General features: G+C 40.1%; 2 protein-coding genes across 4 annotated transcripts; both read left to right on the top strand.

The window, feature by feature from the left end:
* The first annotated feature begins 43 nt into the window (after positions 1-43).
* LOC125969446 (atrial natriuretic peptide receptor 2) lies at positions 44-9,287 on the top strand. The gene is made up of 23 exons (XM_049721520.1): positions 44-1,184; positions 1,526-1,616; positions 1,749-1,881; positions 2,845-2,968; positions 3,303-3,407; positions 3,474-3,576; positions 3,771-3,916; positions 4,017-4,089; positions 4,166-4,310; positions 5,010-5,096; positions 5,182-5,325; positions 5,643-5,764; positions 5,833-5,977; positions 6,217-6,265; positions 6,346-6,453; positions 6,599-6,718; positions 6,799-6,892; positions 6,969-7,056; positions 7,132-7,271; positions 7,502-7,654; positions 7,734-7,832; positions 8,362-8,453; positions 8,843-9,287. The coding sequence occupies exons 1-23, from the start codon at positions 1,140-1,142 to the stop codon at positions 8,951-8,953; spliced, it is 2,517 nt and encodes an 838-aa protein (XP_049577477.1). The 5' UTR covers positions 44-1,139; the 3' UTR covers positions 8,954-9,287.
* An 882-nt stretch (positions 9,288-10,169) lies between these two features.
* On the top strand, positions 10,170-17,783 carry LOC125969522 (afadin- and alpha-actinin-binding protein). 3 transcript variants are annotated; one of them, XM_049721710.1, is made up of 14 exons: positions 10,227-10,312; positions 11,147-11,198; positions 11,823-11,980; positions 12,097-12,300; positions 12,680-12,790; positions 12,970-13,105; positions 13,179-13,254; positions 13,327-13,507; positions 13,742-13,886; positions 14,121-14,236; positions 14,301-14,468; positions 14,547-14,664; positions 14,997-15,126; positions 15,210-17,783. In XM_049721710.1, exons 3-14 carry the CDS (start codon positions 11,873-11,875, stop codon positions 15,334-15,336), a joined length of 1,620 nt encoding a protein of 539 aa, XP_049577667.1. In that variant the 5' UTR covers positions 10,227-10,312; positions 11,147-11,198; positions 11,823-11,872; the 3' UTR covers positions 15,337-17,783. The 3 variants fall into 3 exon arrangements, with proteins under 3 accessions (XP_049577662.1, XP_049577667.1, XP_049577659.1); XM_049721702.2 differs by lacking the exon at positions 10,227-10,312 and adding an exon at positions 10,634-10,681; XM_049721705.1 differs by lacking the exon at positions 11,147-11,198 and having other exon boundaries at positions 10,170-10,312.
* The last annotated feature ends 307 nt before the right edge of the window (positions 17,784-18,090 follow it).

Genomic DNA, 18,090 nt, shown 5'->3' with positions numbered 1-18,090 from the left:
TGTCGAAATTGACAAAGCGTACGAAACAACTTGAATAGACAATAACTTTAAAAGTACAACAGAGTCCCTTTAAAATCATTTATTGTAGTGCTCGGTCAATTTTGTGTGACCTTTTGCTTCCACTCTGTGGGGTCCACAAGCTCTTAAATGGGAGCAATACGAACCACCTCCAAATTGAATTTAAACAAATGGCCTAAACCTGTACAGTAAAACGGTTTACTGGACTTCCTTGCAAAGTGCTTATAAGAAATAACTCGCTGTAAAATAGTATAAACCACTTTGTTTAACCCTCTGAACTAAACATGCATCCTCAAAAACCAGCGATTAAAGTTTTTTTGCTTAGTTTACAAGTAAAAAGACCTCATTAATGTGGAGTGGTTTCCATTCACGGGATGCCGCAGGAGAAGAGTAAGGACGGTTCATTCTCAACTTCCAGCACGGCTGTTTGTTGCCACTTGCATTTTTTGCAAAGCCAGAAACATCTACACTACTTCAAAGTGTGTGGTGGCGAGCCTTTTTATTGCCACTGTCCTGTCATTATGTAGTCTCAGAAGGGCAAAAACTGAATTCTGCCCATTTTCTGGGACACTGTGTTTTCATTTGCTGTTAATCTCACGAAAAAGTGCATATTGGTATAAATACATAGATGAAGGAACTCTAAAAGCCTCTCTACTGTGAAGTAAAAGTGCTAACTACAAGGTCACCATGCCTGCCCAGCCCAAAACCACTGAGTAACATAATTTGTAATAATGACCAAGCGTAGTAACGTCACATTTTGCTTCATTTCATCATAATGATGCTCAGAGAACAAGATGAAATAAGCTCTGGTAAGAAAAAGGCTACTCCCACCTTCTACAACATGTAGTGCTACATTATATTTACTATTTACTAAAAGTTAATACAGATGGATGCTTAAGCTTTGTTCTGATTGAAGTTGATTATAGACAACTCACACAAACACACAAACACACTTCATAACTCAAGTTGATGACTGAATGTTGATTGGAGAGCCACTTATTCTGATTGGACAATTGCGGGCGTGAAATAGGTGGGTGCATATGGAGAAGGTCATGCACGCAAACGTAAGGTCACTACCTCAGTCAGTTATCTAATGGTCCATAAAGACTCCAGACTTGACCATGGCTCTGTGGACAGCAGCATCCGTCTTCCTGGCTTTCTTTTTGGTGAGTCCTCACTCTGTGCAGAATTTGTTGGATCAGCACTTTTAATATTGTTTAGTGGATTTTTTATTCGATTGTATACCTTTTCTCACATTCAAACTCGCGCTTAATTGGAGTCAGCACACACCTACTGGCGGTCAATCTCAACTGGATGAAGTCTGCTTTTTTTGCAAATGTCAGCAACGATAGACTTTGGATGAACGGTGTTGAAAATTGATTCATGGTTTTATTGCCTCACGGTAGTTGTCCATTTTCTTTTAAATGAGCAGAGATGGTTCCTTGCCCTATAAAGGTGATGTCTTGCTGTGTCGCACATATAAAATTGTATAAAATTGTTTGCACAGAGTGTTCATTGCTGGCATGATCTGGACAACACAGAGTACGACTGCTGGCCAAGCAACAATCCAAATGATTACAACATGATAAGCTGCGGTGGTATGTGTTATTTATGAATATTATTTTGATGTACCAACTTTTGTCAGAACAAAGTCAGGCAGCCACACACAGTAGAAAGGACTTAAATGCAACAAATAAGCCACATTAAAGGTATGTATTTATCACATGTAGGTCTGGAGATGGCTTGGGTGCAGCGCCCCCCGGAGAAAGTCACCAATGGGGAGGAATTCAATGTTTCGTATACAGTCACAGCCTCAGATTCTTTCTACGACTATGCCGTTAGCAACAAGATTTTCCAGTTCAGGTGAGTGGAACATTTGGAATCTTGAATGTCTGCCGTGCCCAGATTGTTCACATTCATATACACACACGTACACCCTCATGCAGGGGCACACCGCAAAGGTCAGAGATTAGGGTTTTTTTCTCATAGGGAATTTTTGAATGTACGTAGGTTGAATTAACTCGAATGTCTTAAGTCAAGTACAACATGAAGGTGATTGACATGCCAGGTCATAGTTTGTAATATTATTTTAAATGTAAAAAGCAGGTAACCACGGTGAAATGTAAAGTAATAAAATACTTATTTGAATTGGCACTCAGCATTCTGTGGTTTAATGCATTCATGTGAAGGGGGCTGATAGCATTAGTCTCATTGTTTTTTTTATTCTTTTTTAATACAATATTTAATGCAAAGTACTGATTCAGTAGAAATTATAGTATATAAATGAAATGGGTGGACGGATGGACGGATGGATAGATGCATAGATGGATGCATAGATGATGAGAAGCCCAGTCCTTGACATGGTGAAGGAAAGAACTAACCCTTACACTACCTGCACAAGTAATTAGGCTTGATTGATGAAGTTGAGTCAACTCTCAGTCACCAGTCAGTCAGATGTGCTGGGCGCATGTCAACCGAAAGGCCCTGTTACGCCAGACTGCCCACCAAGTCTCAGAGAAGTCTGCCAAATTGCCAAACAGGCAAAACAAGGTTAGCGTGTGGAACTGGCACGAAAATCCAGATGTGCCAGTTTGTATGCTCGTTGCGCCATCTACGACTATCGAGCCTGAGACGTGACCAGGAAGATGATTCAAAGTAATTCACATCGCCTTTCATTTCAATTGTGATGGTTTACAATTACCGGTTTGTGTTGTGACGTTGCAGTCAGAATGAAAGGTGATTGATTGATTGATTGATTGATTGATTGATTGATTGATTGATTGATTGATTGATTGATTGATTGATTGATTCTCCCTTCAAATCCAGTGATGCTGCAGAGGCGAAGAGGTTCTGTCATGAGCATGAGTGTCCATCCAACTGGAACAACGCAAATGAACTCAATTGTTGCGTGCATCACGCCAACATCCACTCGTGTCCTCTGGGTCTCATGGTCAGTGTTGCACAATACAACCTTTAGTGCCAAGTTCAAGATTCAAGAATTTTTATTCGCCATGTTTGGGCGTGCCAAACAAGGAATTTGACTTCAGTACATCACATTTAGGTGACTAACAACACTCAGGATGTGTGAAAAATGACAAGCATTTTCAGACATCCCCTTATCTTAAACTCCCAGGAGGGCAAGGAAAAACTCAAAGTTGTTCTTTTTATTTCACTCATGGAAATTTCAGAGCTGGTAAAATAATCTGTCAGATGCAGCAAAGTTATAAAACATTTATTAAAACATTGAATTGAAATTAAAACTGATTGAAGCTGTTGCTTTACAGAAACAAGGTGGGATCTGTGGGCCGTGGATTCCACATGATGGAAAAATAGTCACTCATACGGTGTCCAAAGCTGGCAAGATAAGCCAGAAGTACTGGACGTCAAAGGTGAGAATTCACGACTGTTTTGATTATATGGGAGAGTTTTTTGCCATTGATACAATTTCCATGCAGGTGGTGCTGATCCACGTGGGCGTCACTTCAGTTATTGCTCATATCAAAATAGGACAAATGCACGCGGCATTGGAATCCAAAGTGCTTGTTGTTAGTGCTCAAGGTCAGTTCTGCATTGTGCTATGTGCTTGCTAATACTTCTGCATTGCAGCCTTGATCAGATAAATGCATATTTACACCAAAGTACAAACCTGATAAACCAACTGGAATGCAATCTCTTACAATGGAATAATCAAGATTCCAGTAATACTGATGATTCAGCTTGTTCATTTACGTCAATGCATCTGAATGTTCCAGTGTGTGGGGATGATGTCTGCGAGTTGGAGGAGAACTGTCTCAACTGTCCTGCAGACTGCGGCATCTGCCCCATGTCCATGGCCATCAAGTTGTCCATAGGTCTCCCTGTTGCACTTTTTAGCGCCGGATTTATCTTAACCATGGTGGTGAGTGTGAATGTGTGTGTCTGAATGACTCCCACACAGATGTTTACACACAGATTTGCAAAGCCTTAATATGTATTTGTCTTCATTTCCTTCCCTGCAGTGGCTTCAGTACCAGAAACAGAAGATGTTTTGGGATGAAAGCTGGATCATTGACTACAAGAGTATAATATTTGGTAAAAATGCCACAAACAAGGTGTAAAAGTGTATAAAATGAGCAAGTAGTTATAACCGAAACTAATTATATTGCAGGCAGAGTGTGCGGTACAGACTTTGGCAGCACAGCCAGCCCCCAGCATGTGAAGAGCACTTCAAATATCAGTCAGTTGACTGACATAACCATATGCACTGGCGTCAACACCTTCTTCAAGCAGGGCTTCATCCAGCCTGGCATCTAGTAAGACAATGAGGATAGCACTCAGTACAGGGTAGACCTCCACCAAAGATGAACCTGGAGCCAGACTGACAGTCACTTGGTAGCGACTGAGTCAGATGGATGTATCACTACACTATCAGTGACCAAGTTAACTTCAAGTGCAACATAGTAATAATAATAATAAAAAAAAAACATACAATTAAATATCAACTCAAAACCAAACCCAACCTCTGTAGGTTATATTGATTTTTTTTTTTTTTTTTTTTGGCTTTTACCAGCTTCACATGGCTCAAGACAGGTTTCTATCATTTGCATTCAGAATGGAAAGCCAAAAGAGAAATTTAATTCCTCAATCTTTTTTATGTAGTTTTATTTTTGGTAACCAATCATCAAAGCGATACCTCTCACCCACACGCCTTTGTACATTGAAGTGGTAATTAAATATGGTTTAATTCATTTTAATGAGGTTTCGTGACAACAATTGAAAAAGAAGCCAGCACCTTTTTTTTTTTTTTTTTTAGCTAATTCAACTTCCTTCTTATTTTACAAAAAAGATACATGTAAAGTTAATCGAAGACTACAAGTTGTCCAAAAATGTGAATGTTTTTTTGTCTATATGTTGGTTGGAAATGATTTTAATGTAGGAGACATTTTTATTCCATGCAAACTGCACTCATGCTTGACAAGTAATCCTATTTTTCCCCAATATTTTCCCATTAGTGATGGCAGAACAGTTGCAGTGAAACACATCCAAAAGAAACACTTTACTCTGTCTAAAGGTATCAGGAAGGAGGTGAAAGAGGTCAGGTGAGGGATATCACCTGTGACATAATGAATCTGGATTTATTTTTCCAATTAGCAACACACAAAAGGTTTATTCATCCCTTTGTAGACAACTGGACCATCCAAATCTCTGCAAGTTCATTGGGGGCTCCATTGAGGTTCCGTATGTGAGCATCATCACGGAACACTGCCCCAAAGGAAGCCTGTCTGATGTCCTACTAAATGATGATATTCCAATCAACTGGGGCTTTAGGTAAGGAACCCTCACATGTATGTCTCCTCAAAAAAGAAACATCAGATGATAATCTATCCGACAATACAACAAAATACCCCCCAAAAAAGACAGATTTCAGAGCAGATAGTGCCCCCGTGGCCCCCACTCTAGCGCCACCAATGTCCAAGAACTGTAACTAATATTTACCTATCTTGTTTTGCGTAAAAAAATAAGCAACTGAAATGCAATCATAGCACAATACACTGCCAACCACAACAGAAATATTTGCAAACTGAGAATTATGTTGATAATGAATACAGCACTTGACACTATATATGTAATGCAATGCTTCACAGACTGTCCTTTGCCACCGACATTGCCCGTGGGATGTCCTACCTGCACCAACACAAGATGTTTCATGGTAGACTTCACTCCAGAAACTGTGTTATTGATGACCGCTGGGTCTGCAAGATCTCCGGTAAAATTGACCACAAACAAAATATAATAGTGTAATATGAGAACTAATTTCATGTTCTTCCTGTCTAGATTACGGTCTTACACTTTATAGAAAGGAGGACTTTGATGCCGTCAGTAATGGGTTCACTTGTGGCGATGTCAACCGCATCTACTGTGCTCCAGAGGTTCTTCTGGGAAGTAGCTCGACTATGACCCCAGCAGCAGACGTCTACAGGTTACTGCTTGACTTTAAGCATGCACTCTGGGTCAACGCTAACCCAACGCTGGGTTCAAAACGGCCCAAGCCAAAGCTAGGCCATTATCAGCAATTTTTTGACAGGTTGTAATGTTGAAATGAGACTTCCATGTAGTTCATAAATAATTTATGATGGAAACATTTGATCATGAATTAGTTCCATTTCCATTATTCTCTACGAATGAAACTGTATTTCCCTTTTCTGTCCTTCTTTTCAGTTATGCCATGATCCTGGTTGAGATAGCTACTCGCTCTGACCTTATTTCAGTGAGTATATGGTGGATCCGTGTTTTTTTCTTTGGATTATGACCTTGATTTTTAATGAGCAGTTGTCTTGATGATAACAGGACCAGACGGAGGGAACCACGATGGACATCATATGGCGTCCTTCTCTACCTGAACTCAAAGCAGGAAAAAACGATGTGGACTGCCCCAGTCAAGAAGACTACTGTGAGGTGTGTTATTGCCTTACACCAGAGCACTCTCACTTTTTTGGAGCTTTGAGTGAAAGTATCAGGAGCCAAATCCATGAAATCAACTGTGCAAGTGTACCTAATGCCGTGTCCTTTGACAACAGAAACTGGTTTAACTCTTTTGCAGCTTATCAAAAAGTGTTGGTCTCACAACCTCACCACAAGGCCCACGTTTGAGCAAGTCAAGAAGATGCTCGACAAGATGAACCCGCATAAAGTCAGCCCTGTGGACATGATGATGAGCCTGGTATGTTACCCTTCACGTTGATGAATAAAATTTCATTTAAATCGGCTAAACATTATGCCATCAATGTTCATAATCTGTAGATGGAGAAGTATAGCAAACATCTGGAAGCTATAGTAGCTGAGAGAACACAGGACCTTCTTCAAGAGAAACAGAAAACTGATCGTTTGTTATACAGTAAGTGCATAAGCATTCCAATCAACCCAAATCACAGACACTCTTCAAGTTCCAACATCATTTCTTACCTCTGTAGGCATGTTACCAAAGCCAATTGCCGATGACCTTCGCCAAGGCCAAACTGCAGAGGCGCAGAGCTTCTCAAATGCTACTGTCTACTTCAGGTTGGTTGTAAATGTTCTATTCGGTGTTTTTTCTCGAGGGAGCTTACTGCATGTACCTATGGTTCTTTGTGACAGTGACATTGTAGGCTTCACCCAACTGTCGGGGGCCAGCACACCCCATCAGGTTGTGAACTTCCTCAACCAGCTCTACACCACCTTTGATGACATAATTGACAATTATGACGTCTACAAAGTGGAGACCATTGGCGACGCTTGTAAGTGATGAATCACCAAAGTATAAAAGAAAAAAACATCTAAAGCACAATGAGGTTGTCATTTGGTAGTAATGTTTTTATATCTTTGACTCGGGATGCACAAATGATCTCCTACTCTACACTTGTCTCTCAAATGTGAGACGTAAATGCAGCATTTGAAAAAATATATCTATAAATAATATTTTCCTTTCTATTCTTTTACTGTCCCTCACAATGGCTGGCTGACCCAGACATGGTGGTCTCAGGGGTTCCCCAAGAAAATGGCATAAATCACGCTGGGGAGATAGCCAGCATGGGCTTGGATCTGGTCAGTGTTTGCCACACGTTCAAGATTCCCCACAAGCCCGACACACAGCTGAAGATACGTGCAGGCATCCACTCGGGTACTTTTTACACGCAACTACCTCTACTGTATTATTGTACAAAATACAAAGCTTATAGTGTGGGTGTTTGTTCTTTCAGGACCTGTCGTAGCTGGTGTGGTTGGTACCAAAATGCCTCGTTACTGCCTATTTGGAGACACCGTCAACACAGCATCGCGGATGGAATCAACAAGTGAAGGTACAGAAGGATTAAGAAGATAAAAAGCTTTTCATATTTGAACCACAAACAGTATTGTTGGATAAGAGAAGCACCTTAAAGGGGACATTTTTTTCCCAAATCACAGTTTAAAACAGTTCCCAGGCATTCTGATGACACGTCTGACCTTTCCATCAAAGGTCTCCAAGGCATGCTATCTCTTGTCTTTAATTATCCTGTTTGAGAGGGTGGGCCAGTCTCATGCAAATAAACTAAACTAAACACCCTGTCCTAATACTGATGGGCCAAAGGTAAGTATGGATTTTATTTACGTGATCAGAGGTGGAAATTGGGGATATAACAGGCAAACTTGCAGCTTCTATTTGCAAAACTGGTCCCCAGAGTGTAGAAACACAGTTTGTCGACTGATCGTCTAAGAACCGCCACAGAAATTGCATACAACTTTGCTCTCCCCACCCCCTTTATTTTAGTTTATCCGGATACAGCAGCTGCATTTACATTGTTCTATGTGCTCAAACAGATGCATGTTTTTTTGTCCTATTTGAAAAAGCTTTGAAGATCCAAGTGAGTGGGGCCACAGCTGACCTGCTTCACATGTTGAAAGGATACATTCTAACCTGCAGAGGGACACTGAATGTGAAGGTAATAAGGGTGCTTGAAATTCTGAATTAAATAAATAAATAAATAAATAAATAAATAAATAAATAAATAAATAAATAAATAAAGTCAAATTTGAAGGTATCAACGTGTCTATTTTGGAAGCAAAAAAAATAGATTTTGTAAATTCATTGTGATGAGATAATAAATGTTGGGTGTGTCCTTCATCTCCTATGCTCGTAATCTTAGAGCCGAGGGGGAGGGGTCTTCTCTATTCACTGATGTTTTAGCTCAGACATGACCTCAGCTGCTTGCTGCATGCTCCCCACCCCTTTCCAGCTTGCCTTCATTAAGAGAATTGCTTTATTTAAAATTCAGAGGTACATACTGCTCATGCATCCTCTCAGAACTTGTCATATTTTTTATTTTATCAGGGCAAAGGTGAGATGAAAACCTGGTGGCTCGAGGCCAAACAAGACAAGTGCGCGGATCCACTGCTTAGCGCATCAGAGTTGACAGGAGGTCCCGCGCCAGTTAGTGACTGAAGCTGGCCAACATTTCGAAGATGTGAACCATGTGCAGTGATGTTGTGTTGTGCAAATAGCTGTGTCAGAAATGATCTACAATTATGCTCATTTAACAAGATGTTCATTATTATAGACTGATTGTGATTTCCTGCACTGCATCATACATTAATGATGAGAGTAATAATATAGACATATGAATATATAGCCTCCTATTTATCTGCTGCATTACTGAACAAGTGTTACCAATGTTGTAGCATTGGTCTCGGTTGCCAGGTTAGTACACTACTACCACGACAAAGTAATTAACACAATGTTGAATTAAAAACTCCTGTTACGTCAGGATTGCAAAATATATGGGATTTTGATTGCTTCTTTTGCAATGGCAAAAATGGTTGAGCTGGTGAATTTGTAGTTCTGTTTTATTGAAGTGAATTAATTTGTGACATGTATAATCCTGTGTACAGCAGTTTAAAAACAGTTTAGATAATGTTGAACACAATTCTACAATTATTTAGTACTTGTATATATGTATGTATGTATGTATGTATGTATGTATGTATGTATGTATGTATGTATGTATGTATGTATGTATGTATGTATGTATGTATGTATGTATGTATGTATGTATGTATGTATGTATGTATGTATGTATGTATGTATGTATTTATTTATTTATTTGTATTTATTTTAACAGCTGTATATCATACATCTTACATACTTTATAACGTTATTGGGGTTCAGAGATATTTTATTACAATAGTCAATTTAGATCTGATGTCCTGTCTTTGTGGTGTGTAGTAGTAGTAATAATAATAATAATAATAATAATAATAATAATAATAATAATAATAATAAAAGACCATTTGTACCATTCAGGGATCCTCGGTTTACGGCAAGTTGTAACGTGTCAGGGTTTTTTTTTATTTTATTTTTTTTAATTGCACAGTTGTTTTTTCACACCAATATATACCTTAAATATGACTTTGGTACCGTGTTGGGCTGTGTGTTCGTGAGATTTACGTAGTCATTCGAGTTACGCCGCTGCCGTGTTACGAGATTTCCGTCGTAACTGAGGATCCTGCATGGTCACACACAATATCGGTCCATTTTCACCTTGGCGTAGTTTATTTGTTCATACACCACCTTGAATTATTTAGAGTCTAAATAATCACGGAAACGTGATTTTAAAATTGTATTTATTTTTATAGTGGCTCTGCTGAAGGCTCAATCCACGAGCCAATCCAAACAGTTGTTGTACGTTGCTAAGCGACATTTCAGCCAATCCGCGTGTTTTATTGCTTTTCGTGCTATTATTTGGAGACACTTTTCTGCTGGGCTGTTGAAGTGTAGCATTGAGCGAGAGAAAATTGGCATTTCGTAAGTATATCACCCTGATTTGATTTGTTTTCTCGCGGTTAAAACATTTATAATAAGCGTCAGATTGAATCAATATCGAATTACGTTTATAAAACGTCGAGAAATTGGGCCAATCGTACCCGACGCGACACCGACACCTGCCCACACGACCTCACTCAAATTACCCTTAAAAGTTACAAATAAACACAACTTGTGATGATTGCCCAAAGATGAGTGGTTACCTCATGTTTGTTCCCTCGTAAAGCACGTCATGGTTATGACACAGTCTGATTCAACAGATTGCGTTGCATTTGTTACCTTTATCGTAGTTTCATCTTTACAAGTTCACGATTGTAAATGAGAATAAACAACATTCAGTTGACTTATAAGGTAAATGTAAAAACTGTACTCTGTGCTGTTGTTTGGATTGCTGTGTATTTATAATACTTCACAGTTTAACATTGTCTTCCTGAAATATGAATTAACCTACAGTGACCCCCTCGCTGTGAATTATTGAGCAATTGTAGAGATTTTGTTTTCCAGAAAGGACACCTGACAAATATAATTGACAGATGAAACGAAGCTTTAGTGAGTGGGAATTATTGAGTGTGTTGTTGTGCAGATAAGTCACCATACTGCCTGTCTGGGATTAGCCTTATCAGCTAAACAAAAGAGCATTGAGATAAGATGCTTCTCCCAACCTGCGAGTTGTTAAATCGTTCACCTGCATTGACAATGCTCTCAAAAACAATTTAAAAATTGCTTTCCTATGTGATTTTGATTGCTTCTTTTGCAATGGCAAAAATGGTTGAGCTGGTGAATTTGTAGTTCTGTTTTATCCCTCCTGACCACCAGACGCAGTGCTTCAATCTCTGGATTGTCACTCTTGTGATCATCTTGACTAGCTGTAAGTTAGAATCATCAAATTGTGTAGTAATTTTTTTTTTGCATGAAACTACTGTTGAATTTATGAGCTCTGGTAAATTCTGTATGACAGTATGAAGCTTTCAAACTAAAGTTAACATCAAACAGCAGCTTTTGAAGTCTTTGTTGCATTGTTTTACATATATTGTATTGTTTTACATAAATTTGTGTCACTAAATGCAATTTACAAGACGTGAAAAGAAGAAGTTTGTTTCCACGCTACTGTCATGGATTACGATGCGTCATAATCAGCCCACCAATAAATTAATGTGGATCAGTCACCTCGATTGTGTCAACCGCTTTCATGTGCTTCTTTTCTAGCCAAAAGCCAATTATAGGCTGTTAAGTCTATTATTAGCCTGTGTGTGCGTCTACATTTGCCAGCAGTAACCTCAATTGCTTCAACAATGGAACTTATCACGGAAACAATATATGTTCTGTAATGTTCTGTAAACCAGTTTTGTTCAGATCTATAAACAGCTTTTAATTTTCTCAGACAAAATAATGATCACAGGAAACTGTTTAAATTATTTTAAGTACCAATTCAAGCTATTCTGAAACTTGCTTCGCATGCACGCTATGTATCTAACAGACATTGTTTCTTCAGATGTCAATGACGTTTGCAGCAGCCCTGTCAGATGTCAAACACCTTCCTTGATGGGCCAATTGGACCAGTCACCGTTGCCTCTGCACAGAAAGTCCCAAATGTTTACGAACTTCTGCACTGAGCACAACGTGCCAGAATGTGTAACACATATCAATCAGGTTGGTGACATCTGATCGAGATGAGCAAAAAGACTGTGCATTGGGATTAGCTTCTTACATTTTCACCAATTGTTGTATAGCAGTGTAAGATTATTTTGGCTTCCTCCATTTCACAGGAGTTGTTATCACTGGGACTTCCACCAGTGTGGGCGCAGTCGGGCAGCAGCACGGACGTGAACATCGTCTTGGTACTCAACTGCATGTACGACCTGCTTCAGCTGCATCGCAGAGACCTCCAAACCGTGGAGAACATGGAGATGGAGCAGTTGAAATCCAGCAATAATGTGGACTCACTGCAGCTCACCATCACGCGGTTAAAGGTGATTCTTAAACCTAAAATAGGTCCCCGCCTACTCTCTGCTGGTGGTTTAGCGTAGTAGCACGCCTCGAGCTCTACACCTCCCAATGAAAAAAAAAAAAAAATTCATCAAACTACAAAACACATCCTTGACATTGACTGTTTTAACTCACAAAATTTGTGCTTATTGCTTTATTTTTGGATATCCTAATTATTTATGTCAACTGTTCATGTTTTTGAATGGAATTCTCAATTCCATATGTTGAAGCGTCACTATTCATGTCTGTTCTTCTGAAGTGCACACACTTTTGCCAAAAACTGTGCTAGGACTGTATTTAACCATGTTAGAATTCACAACTTTGCTTTCAATTTACTCTCTTAATGCTATGTTGTTTTTATAGGAGCAGCTTGAAGTTGCCAAAAGAGAAAACACCGGGCTTCATGAGCGGGAACGACAGCTCCAGCTGAAAGTGAAGACTTTGCAGAATGGCTTGAAAAACGACAAGGAAGAGGTGCTTTAAGACTCGACATATGCAGCCGTCTGAACAAAACACAACGCTCAAGTCTTGTAAATCCCTTCTGTAGTGTATTTGCTACCAGTTATGCAGCACCGAATGTAAAAGCCAGAAAGTACATTACAAGTCACATGGCAAATCACACCTGTTGACCACGTCCAACTTGTATGTTCCAGATTCACAAGCTGCAGAACATCGTCTCCAGTCGGGCCAGCCAGTACAATCACGAGACGAAGAGGAAAGAGAGGGAGTTTAACAAACTGAAAGAGAGACTCAATCAGCTCCTGGTAGACAAAAAGGAGAAGAGACTTGGTTAGATATCTTCATTTGCACCATCACTGTGTAAATAAGCAATGTGCAGAATATGACGTTGTGTCGCTTTTAGCTATTGATGTATCAAACAAACTCGAAAGAACTGATGGCAGGCGGAGCCTTTGGAAGACCGAGAAGACGCAAGCAAAGTAAGTTGCATTGTTAACACCAGACAACCAGTCAAATATCTTGCATTTGATGAGTTGTGTGGTTCACTGCAGGCACGAGGGGGAGATGTACAAAACTCTGCTAAAGGACTACGAGAGCAGGCAGCGGGATCTACTGCTAGAAAATGCTGAATTGAGAAAGGTTTTGAAGCAGATGAAAAATGAAATGATGGGCATTCTCACTTCCAGGAGGTCAACTGACAAAGGTGACAAACAGGACAATGGTACTTTAGAAGTAAGTAAAAAAAAATGTAACTTTATTTTTATGGCACTTTTCACAACAAAGAATGATGATAATAATACAAACAATGAAAGCAGTATATTAAAGAAACTAATTATTGATACTACCACCTATACATAATTGTTCTTTATTGTACGTGAGTCTGGAATGAATCCCCACAATTAACTGGTACACTGTCTAATGAGCACTAAACTGGATTGACGGAAGAGCATGGTTTTGTTTCTACAGGTGGACTCAGATGTGGAAGAAGGGATTGATTCCTGTCAGGAGAGTGTGGAGCCGTTTAGTATTCAGACCCGGGAGAAGCTGACCAACAGTGTTGGACGTCAGTGGAGAAGACTAAAGAACCACATGGAGAGACTGGACAGCCGAGGTAGTTGCAGTCTTCTTGACTGTTTTAACAAAGTTCCTAGTTGGGCACTGTAAACGCTGACTTCAAGCAAGCCAAAAGCAAAGGCATCAGTATCAAAAGTGACTTCATCAGAATCTGACCATGAAAATGCAGCTCCCCTTCTTTGCATACTGTTTTTCTTTAAAATAGAGAGGCTGTTAAAAGATTTGGGTTCAAGTAGCACAACTGAGCATCTTTTGTCATTGGCTTCGACAGATTACAGCGAAGACATTGATAATGGTCCTCAGGAAACATCAAATGAAATGGACAAACTAAGACTTGTGGTTCGGCAGTGTAAAGACTACATTCAGGAACAGCAGCACCTCCTGCAGGTAAGACATGACACTGTGTGTTGCGGGATTGTCAAACGCTCTCTGTAATTGTTTCCTCTGGTAGCAAAAACTCGGCGCTTACTGTGTGGAGTCGTCTATGCTGAGCGACTGTCACATGTTCCAAGAGAAGGATAGTCTCCGAGACGAGTGGAAGAACTTGGAGGACCAAAAGAAGAACTTTGAGAGGGAGAGGAGGAATTTCACAGAGGCAGCAATTCGACTGAGTCAAGAGGTGATTACAAGAAGTGGCACCAAAATGCATATTGATGTTGAATCATGCTGAGCACGTTTATTTATCTTGTGCTCTCAGAGAAAGACTTTTGAGGAAGATCGTGCCATGTGGCTCAAACAACAGATTTTAAACTTGAGCCCTTTTGCTGACTCCAAGAAACCACAGAGGTCAAAGTCGCAATGCGCCTTTCAGATATGTGAGTTTCTTTTGTATTCACTGCACATGTTGCTGATTACTCTGGTGTGCATGTGGTGTGTGCGTATGTATATGTATGTACGTATACGAGTACGTGTATGAATGTATGCATATATATTTATATGTACGTATATGTTTATGTACGTATATGCATAGGTACGTATAGGTGTATATTTATATGCATGGATAAAACCAAAAATTTGATGGTATATAATATTTGGAACTTTGATTTTCCAAAATCATTGTCACCCCTGCTATGCTCACCTTTTCAAATGGGACCAATAAGGCAATTTCATAGTGAGAGTCAATATTTTTTCCTGATCTCTTCATTAGCTGAAACAGAATCCAGTAGAGCATTGCTTCCAGAAAGGTCCAGCACCTCCCCCACCCTTGGACACGCACCAAGTGTAGCATCCTCCACATCAGACCTGCTTCACACACTAAGCTTCATTTGTGAAAACAGGTAAACCTGATGCAGATTTTAATATTGGATGGTAGAATCTCCCCAAGTGAGTGGCTTGTGATGGTCGATGGTCTGACTTTCAGCTCGACCAAACCCAAGAAAAGTGAAGATACGGGTGACACCAGCTTCTTAGCGGCGAAGCACAAATGGTGGATCAGCGGTGGCGACCATAGCAACCTCGCGCTCTCATGGGAGCATGGCTCAATCTGAGAAGTTAATCAATAAAGATCAATTACAATGTTCACTCACTGACTCGTGTCAGTGAGTGAACATTGTAGGTGAGTCTCTTAGCTACAATGAATTCCAAAGTATTTACTCCTAGGGGAACATGTATGTATGTACGTGTACGTGCGTGTATTGATTTCAAAGGAATTTTGTAGGACTTGGTTAGCTTTTTTCCCCACATTCAGATTATTCCTGTATAGATTTTATAGAGAAATGTTTTCTTTTGTAATTGTACTAAGTTCATTTTGTTTTTCCTTTTTTAATCACTTCACTGGTTTCTTTTATATTATATTATTGAAATGACACTCGTTAACACAGAATTCTTTCTTGGACTGTGCACCTCCTTGGGAGTCAGGGCTTTGATATCCTAACACAAAAGTACAAAAGAAAACACTTCACTGGTTTCTTTTATATCAAACAAATTGTTTTAGGTTCTTTACCTGACATGTTTCGGCGGTTTCTTCCGCCTTCATCAAAGTCAAAGTCAGCTTTATTGTCAATTTCTCCACATGCCAAAGACACACAAAGAAACCGAAATTTCGTTCCCCCCTATCCCACGGTGACAAGACATGGGTCACAACACACAAACAAGTAAACAAGTATAACAAAAGCGTGCTGAATAAATAATGTATAAATAACACAACAATAAATAAATAAGAGGAGCAGAAAAAAAAGGAGCAAGTGCGCGTACAGCAGACATTCCCGAAAATAGCGCAACAGTGCCGCACGCTACGCAGAAGGGGGTAGCGAGTTCAGGGCCCTAACAGCCTGGAGAAAGAAGCTGTTGGCGAGTCTGGTGGTGCGGGAGCGCAGGCTCCTGTACCTCTTCCCAGAGGGCAGAAGGTCAAACAAAGAGTGAGCCGGGTGACTCACATCTCTGGCAATCGAGGTTGCCTTGCGGGCGAGATGGGAGGTGTAAATGTCCTTCAGGGAGGGGAGCGAAGCACCAATAATCTTACCAGCCGTATTCACTATGCGCTGCAGGGCCTTCAAGTTCTGTTCAGTGCAGTTACCACCCCAGACAGCGATGCAACTGGTGAGGACGCTCTCAATGGTGCCACGGTAGAATGTAGACAGGACTGCCTGAGGAGCACGTGCACGCCTGAGCTTCCGCAGGAAGTACAAGCGGCGCTGATCTTTCTTTGCCAGTAACGAGGTGTTTGCGGACCAGGAGAGGTCCTCACTGATGTGCACCCCCAGGAACTTGGTGCAGCTCACCCTCTCCACCACAGCACCGTCGATGATCAGCGGCAGGTGTGTTGTGTGACCCTTCCGGAAGTCAATGATTTCCTTGGTCTTATTGACGTTCAGCAGGAGGTTGTTGTCCCTGCACCACGTGGTCAGAAGGTCAACTTCCGACCTGTACCGAGTCTCGCCCTTCGTGATGAGACCCACCAGAGTCGTGTCGTCAGCAAACTTCACTATGCGGTTGTCGCTGTAGGTCGCAGTGCAGTCATGCGTCAGCAGGGTGAAGAGCAATGGACTGAGCACGCAGCCCTGGGGGGCCCCCGTGCTCAGCGTGATGCTGGCGGAGATTTTGTCGCCAACACGCACCACCTGAGGCCTCTGACAGAGGAAGTCCAGTAGCCAGTTGCAGAGGGAGGTACTGAGGCCCAGCTCGTCGAGTTTGCAGATGAGTCGCCAATCCTTCCTCCGGTAGACCGCCAAGGAGCATTGTCTCATATTTGTACACATAAGTCTTACCGGCAGCAAAGTCAGGGGCTAAAAAAAGTCAACATCAATGCATGCAATAAATGTTTTGGAGATGACAGGCATGACCTATTGTTTGTGAAAATTGTCAAACTTACTGAAGTTATGCTGACAGGCTAAAAGGAATAGAACACAAATGCACAATTAATTATATAGTTAATCAAAATTTACTATTGGTCTAGAAATGCAACAACAACAAAAAGTGTTAATATTAAATTTGGAAACAAAATAGAAATTAAATATACTAGGAAACTCTGAGTTAGAACATCCCCTGGTACAATGATAAAATATAAAAAAGAAATAACAGCATTCTTAAAAGAGAATGGAGAATCCACTGCTTAGCGCATCAGAGTTGACAGGAGGTCCCGCCGGGCCAGTTAGTGACTGAAGCTGGCCAACATTTCGAAGATGTGAACCATGTGCAGTGATGTTGTGTTGTGCAAATAGCTGTGTCAGAAATGCTCTACAATTATGCTCATTTAACAAGATGTTCATTATTGTAGACTGATTGTGATTTCCTGCACTGCATCATACATTAATGATGAGAGTAATTATATAGACATATGAATATATAGCCTCCTATTTATCTGCTGCGTTACTGAACAAGTGTTACCAATGTTGTAGCATTGGTCTCGGTTGCCAGGTTAGTGCACTACTACCACGACAAAGTAATTAACACAATGTTGAATTAAAAACTCCTGTTACGTCAGGATTGCAAAATATTTATTGAAGTGAATTAATTTGTGACATGTATAATCCTGTGTACAGCAATTTAAAAACAGTTTAGATAATGTTGAACACAATTCTACAATTATTTAGTACTTATGTATGTATGGATGGATGGATGGATGTATTTATTTATGTTTTTATTTATTTTAACAGCTGTATATCTTTATAACGTTATTGGGGGGTTCAGAAATATTTTATTACAATAGTCAATTTAGATCTGATGTCCTGTCTTTGTGGTGTGTAGTAGTAGTAATAATAATAATAGTAATAATAATAATAACAATAATAATAATAATAATA

The sequence above is a fragment of the Syngnathus scovelli genome, chromosome 10 (assembly GCF_024217435.2).
Source record: "Syngnathus scovelli strain Florida chromosome 10, RoL_Ssco_1.2, whole genome shotgun sequence".
Lineage (NCBI taxonomy): Eukaryota > Metazoa > Chordata > Actinopteri > Syngnathiformes > Syngnathidae > Syngnathus > Syngnathus scovelli.
This window is presented reverse-complemented; position numbering and strand designations above follow the sequence as displayed.

Bases quoted from the DNA above. Each gene is read 5' to 3' on its own strand.
- LOC125969522 (XM_049721702.2), top strand. From the start codon at position 10,649: ATGAGAATAAACAACATTCAGTTGACTTATAAG. The intron at 12,301-12,679 runs GTGATTCTTAAA...TTGTTTTTATAG, and splicing joins TCACCATCACGCGGTTAAAG to GAGCAGCTTGAAGTTGCCAA. The intron at 13,106-13,178 runs GTTAGATATCTT...TGTCGCTTTTAG, and splicing joins CAAAAAGGAGAAGAGACTTG to CTATTGATGTATCAAACAAA.
- LOC125969446 (XM_049721520.1), top strand. From the start codon at position 1,140: ATGGCTCTGTGGACAGCAGCATCCGTCTTCCTGGCTTTCTTTTTG. The intron at 3,577-3,770 runs GTCAGTTCTGCA...TGAATGTTCCAG, and splicing joins GCTTGTTGTTAGTGCTCAAG to TGTGTGGGGATGATGTCTGC. The intron at 6,719-6,798 runs GTATGTTACCCT...CATAATCTGTAG, and splicing joins TGGACATGATGATGAGCCTG to ATGGAGAAGTATAGCAAACA.